We start from the raw sequence: 5,573 nt of genomic DNA, 5'->3' as shown, positions 1-5,573 counted from the left end.
TTGAAATTTTGAAAAAAAAGTTCAAAACTTGAAATTTTAAGAATCTGGAAAATGTCTGAAATTCTTTAAAAACTTAACTCTGAATATTTTCGAAAATTTGATATTTAAAAATCTTAAATTTTTGAAAAAAACGGCTAAAATCTAAGAAAATTGACCTAAATTTTCGAAAATTCCATAATCTGAAAAAATAGCTGAAAACCCATTTTTTAAGACTAGCTTAGCGTCTTAAAATATGGCTAAATTCTCAAATTTCTAGAAAAAAATTGGTCCAAAAAAAATTTAAATCCTAAAAATCTGTAAAAATGACTGAAATCTAAAAAATATGTCTAAAAATTTGAAATCTTTAAAATCTTAAAAATCTGAAAAAAAATTGAGCTAAAAATTTGAAATCTTTAAATTCTTGAAAATTTGAAATTTCTTGAAAATAGTTCCAAAAATCAAAATTTTTCGAATTTCTAAAAAATTCCTAAAATCTGAAAATTCCAGCAAAAAAAGCCTTAAAATTTGAAATCTTTATTATTTTTGAAAAATTCAAAAAATCACAGAAAAATAGGCACTTTTTAAGCATCATCATCAAAAAACAAAGAGAAAAAAGACACACGTAATGGTAGGAGAAAAGCTGGAATTGACAGAAAAAAGCTGAAAATTTTGAAAAAACAAAAAATCAATAAATAAAAAAATTTTGGTTTTCATCGATAAAACCCTGAGCAAATTGTGTTAGTTGTGTTGAGAGATTTCTGGGGAGAAAATAAAAAAAGTTAAACAAATAAAGAAATTTCTTATCAGTGCAGTGATAAGGAATTCCTGATTAGAAACGGACCTCGGATTCCAGATCCATGGTTTTTGGTTTTTTGGAGCACAAATACAGTAGGACCAATGAGCAAACTACAAATGAGCCCAAGGCGATGAGCAATGGAGCCCATTTCACGCAAATTGAAGATGTCGTCAGGGACTCAGAAGCCACGACGTCGTCTTCGTCAGACATTGAATCCTTAACGTTGATGATTGAAGAAACAGCGAGAGATTCGACGCCAGACATCTGAAAAAATAGAAGACATCAATTTTGAAATTCAGAAGACGTTCTAGACTCACCAAAACCAACTCCTGTCGAATCTCATCATTCAGAAGAGGTGACGTCGTCTGATGATGTCTTCTGAATCTTGACGAAGAGATACATGAGGGTACTGTACACTGTCCGACGCATGGGTTACAATCGCATTGGAAGCGGATCATCGAGCTGTCCGGCCATTTGAATGTTCTGGAACAATTTAAGTTTAAAGGCGCATATGAAAATCATGAAAATGTAGGAAATTTTATGAGCTACATTTTTGTAGTTGATAGCTTTTTGATAGCTAGCTTCGTTTTTGAGATATGCGCCTTTAAAGCCAAGATGCGCTGAAACTGGAGGGGGTGGCGCGCCTACTTGAGCGTGCCTTAAATTTAAAGGCGCATATCTCATGAACTAACAGAGCTATTAAAATTTTGTCAACAGTGAAAATGTATGACATTTTATAAGCTACATTTAAGCTGTTTACAACTTTCTGATAGCTAGCTTCGTTTTTGAGATATGCGCCTTTTAAGTTAGTGTGTGCTCGAAAAGGCGCGCCCTGACATGAGCGCTCATAAACTTCAAAGGCGCGTATCTCATGAACTAGCATTGTTACAGAAAAGTTAAAAATTACAAAAATGTAGGAAATTTTATAAGCTACATTTCTATAGATGTTAGTTTTTACTAAAACATACCTAAACATAGCCTGAACCTTTGCCGAATTCGTAACACTCCATTGTGGGAACAACGACTCATCAATTGCACACCCTTGCTCATCAGTCAACGTGTATCTCTCGCCGCTTTCAATATTCACAGCGAAGCAATTTCTGGGCAAAATTCCAAAGTTCTCAGATGGTGTGACTTCCAAGGCAAGCTTCAAAGTGTCTCCAACCATAGCTGAGCTGATTGACGAGTGTTGATCATTGGAAACTGATAGCCGGCAAATTGGAGCTAGCGTTGAGTTCTTGTCAGTTAGCGTTGAAGTCGTTGCAAGCTCGGAGACGTTGACGTGGGATTGTACGGCTCTGGAGCCGATTGGGTATTGGCATCGGAGGTCGTAGGAGTCGGCCTGGAAGAATTTCAATATGATTTTTAATTTGGTGGGTCAGCAAGTCTACCTTATTCGTCAAGAACATTGCGTGCTTCTGAACAACGACTGTAGATGCCATAGTATGCTGAAAATTCAAATTTATAACTCTTCAGAAATGTGGAAACTCACATTATCCAGAAGTTGGACATCACAATGTTGGAAGGCGACCTTGAAAACGTATGGCTTGTGAGAATTGAGCAGTGCGCTGAACGATTTTGAGCAGTATGGATTTTCGGCTTGTCCTTTGACGAATATTTTGCCTTCGAAATCGGATGTTTCGTTTCCAAGGACCAGGGTCATACCATCGGCTTCGCAGTATACTGAAAATTGGATTTTTGGTACACTAAATTTAAAAGCGCGTATCTCCCAAACTAACAAAGCTATCAAAGTTTAGTCATTTGTAAAAATGTAGACAATTTTATAAGCTACATTTTCATAGTTAACTGTTTTTAGATAGCTATTTTGGTTTTTGAGATAAACCGCTTCAAAAATAGCCGGCGCCGACAGAAGGCGCACGCTTGAGCGCGCTCTATTTTTAAAGGCGCATATCTAAAAAACTAGCAAAGTTATCAAAAACCGGTCAATTGGTGAAATGTAGCAAATTTTATAAGCTATATTTTTACAGTTGACAACTTTTTCATAACTTTTTTGGTTCTTGAGATATGCGTTTTTAAAGTTAGTGCGCGCCAAAAGTTAGGGCGCTTCTTCCTTCTAATTAGGTGCGCTCCAACTTTAAAGGCACACACCTCAAAAGCTAGCAAAGCTATCAAAAATTTGCTAACAGCAAAAATGTAGAAAATTTTATAAGCTATAGTTTTACAGTTGACAACTTTTTGATAACTTTCCTAGTTTTTGAGATATACGTCTTTAAAACTAGTACGCGACAAAAGTGAGGCAGGGGTGCCTCTTCCTTCCAATTAGGTGCGCTTCAACTTTAAAATCGCATGTCTCAAAATCTAGTTAAGCTGTCAAAAAGTGACAAACCACAAAGATGTAGTAAATTTTATTAGCTATATTATATTAACTTTTTGATAGCTATGTTGGTTTTTGAGATATGCTTCTTTAAAGATAGTGCGCGCCCAAAGTAGGGCGCTTCTTCCTTCCAATTAGGTGCGCTCCAATTCAAAGGCGCATATCTCAAAAGCTAGAAAAGCTATCAAAAACTTGAATACTACAAAAATGTAGCCCTGGTTTCGTTCTACATACTCTAAAAATTCTTACCTGACAATTTTCCTTGATTAACATGCGGAACACAAGTGACACCATCACCAACATGTCCTTCCGGACAGCTACACACATGAGATCCAAAAGTGTTACGACACGTGGCGATTCTATTACATCTATGTGTCTTCTCAGCACATTCATCAATATCCGCGCATGTTTTCGATCCAGGATTCTGACGGAATCCTGGTTTGCAGATGCATTCTCCAGAGATACAGAGTTGGGACGAGGCGTCGCATGGTGTGACACAGGAGGAGACATCGGAGAGGTCTTGGGCGTTGGAGGGTTCTGAAAATTTTATGGTGAGAGGAATCGTGGGGATTTTCGGCTTATTTTGTTAGTTGAGGATATTTTGATAACTCTTTTGGTTTTTGAGATATGCGCCTTTAAAGTTTGTGCGCGCTTCAGTAGGCGCCTCGATTTAAAGACGCTGTATCCCAAACTAGCTATCAAAAAATTGGCTACTACATAAATATAGCTCATAAGATTTTCTATATTTTTGCTGTTGACTACATTTTGATAACTTTGCTAACTATTGAGTCTTGCGCCTTTAAAGTAAAGGCGCGCCTAATTGGACGGAAGAGGCGCCCACTCCCTAATTTTTGGCGCGCCCTTACTTTAAAGAAGCGTATCTCTAAAACCAAACAAGCTATCAAAATTTTGTCAACTATAAAAATGTAGCTTATAAAATTTTGAACATTTGTCAGTTAACAAATGTTTGATATCTCTGCTAGCACTAGAGATACACCCCCTAAGGATGACCTACCTTTAGCAACAAGACTAGTGCACTTGTAGAAGGGATCTCCCTTGAATCCATGTCGACAGATGCAGCTTCCAGTTGGCAAGCAAATCGCATTCTTGGCACAAACCGATTTATCAGTTCTACAAGATTTCTGTGGGAAGCATGAGACTCCATTTCCCGAGAATCCAGAAGAGCATTGACATTGACGAGTGTCCGGATTGCAGACAGCGTTAGGATGGCAGATTCCAGTGAAGTGAACGCAATCCAATGGATCCGGTACACAGCACAAACCATTTCCAAAGTATCCTGGATTACATTTACACGTCGTTCCTCCGACACAATGAGCATTGGCATCGCATTGAGAGCAATTACTGGCTCGCTCATGAATGCTGACACATTTGACACCGTCACCTGTGAATCCTGGAAGACATTGACATCTGCGGTTCTGGCAAATGGCTTCTGGAGAGCACAGGTTGTCACGGAGAACACAGTCTTGGGGATGTGGAGAGCAGACGTAGCCGTCGCCAATGTATCCGGCGTCGCATTCACAGGAGCGGGCGGAGTTGTCGCATTTGGCGTTTTCAGCGCAGAGAGATGGAAGGGAGATGCAGTCAGCAGTGGATTTCTTGGAGCAGGAGCTGGTTCCGTCTCCAATGAAGCCGTCACGACAGATGCAGACGCCGGTTGATGGTTCGCAGGTGGCCAGGGAGTGACAGGTTACTGTAGAGCAGAGGGAAGCTGGAAAAATGTATAGTTCAGTGGTAGCCTAGATTACTTGTCAAGGAGGCGCAGTAACTTGAAAGGTGCACTAGCTTGAACGGTGCATATCTCTAAAACCAATATAGCTATCAAAAATTTGTTAACAGCAAAAATGCAGCCGATAAAATTTCCTACAATTTTGCTGTTGACAAATTTTACATAGCTTCACTAAATTTTGAGATAAGCGTCTTTGAAGTATAGGCGCGCCTAACTGGAAGGAAGAGGCGCCCACTCTCTACGTTTTGGCGCGCTCTAACTTTAAAAGCTCATATCTCAAAAGCCAAAACAGCTATCGAAAAGTTGAAAAAAAAAGTTGAAAAACTGAAAAAATGTAGCTTATAAAACTTCCTACGAATTTGCAATCGATTAGTTTTTGACAGCTTTATTAGTTTAAGAGATATACGCCTTTAAAGTTGAGGCGCGCTAAAGTGGGCGCGCTTGTTTTCAGCTGTTTTCAGCTTTCGTTTTACTTCAAAGCGGTATATCTCAAAAGCCAAGCTAGCTATCAAAAAGTTTTCAGAAGCAAAAATGTAGTTTGTAAAATTTCCTTTGCTGTTAATAACGTTTTGGTAGCTTGGCTAGATTTTGATATACCGTAAAACCTCTAATAGAACGACACCCGGATCGTCCACTGAGCCTATATATCTCATTTACTGTGAAAGATATCAAAAAGTGGCTAACTAGTAAAATGTTGCTGATATCCTGATAAACAT

The 5,573-nt window shown here is 38.5% G+C and overlaps 1 protein-coding gene across 1 annotated transcript in view; it reads right to left on the bottom strand.

Annotated features, from left to right (window-relative positions):
* Nucleotides 1-808: 808 nt before the first annotated feature.
* Cbr-fbn-1 overlaps nucleotides 809-5,573 on the bottom strand; it is a gene marked incomplete at both ends in the record, with an annotated part of 21,958 nt that continues 17,193 nt past the window's right edge. The window contains 7 exons of the mRNA XM_045244508.1: nucleotides 809-1,039; nucleotides 1,093-1,258; nucleotides 1,744-2,117; nucleotides 2,167-2,223; nucleotides 2,268-2,458; nucleotides 3,360-3,647; nucleotides 4,126-4,867. Of these exons, the coding sequence (XP_045091448.1) occupies nucleotides 809-1,039; nucleotides 1,093-1,258; nucleotides 1,744-2,117; nucleotides 2,167-2,223; nucleotides 2,268-2,458; nucleotides 3,360-3,647; nucleotides 4,126-4,867 (2,049 nt within the window). The remainder of the gene's footprint in view (nucleotides 1,040-1,092; nucleotides 1,259-1,743; nucleotides 2,118-2,166; nucleotides 2,224-2,267; nucleotides 2,459-3,359; nucleotides 3,648-4,125; nucleotides 4,868-5,573) is intronic.

The sequence above is a fragment of the Caenorhabditis briggsae genome (genome assembly GCF_000004555.2).
Source record: "Caenorhabditis briggsae complete genome, chrIII, whole genome shotgun sequence".
Lineage (NCBI taxonomy): Eukaryota > Metazoa > Nematoda > Chromadorea > Rhabditida > Rhabditidae > Caenorhabditis > Caenorhabditis briggsae.
Note: the sequence above shows the minus strand (reverse complement) of the source record. Positions and strands in the feature narration are given on the sequence as shown.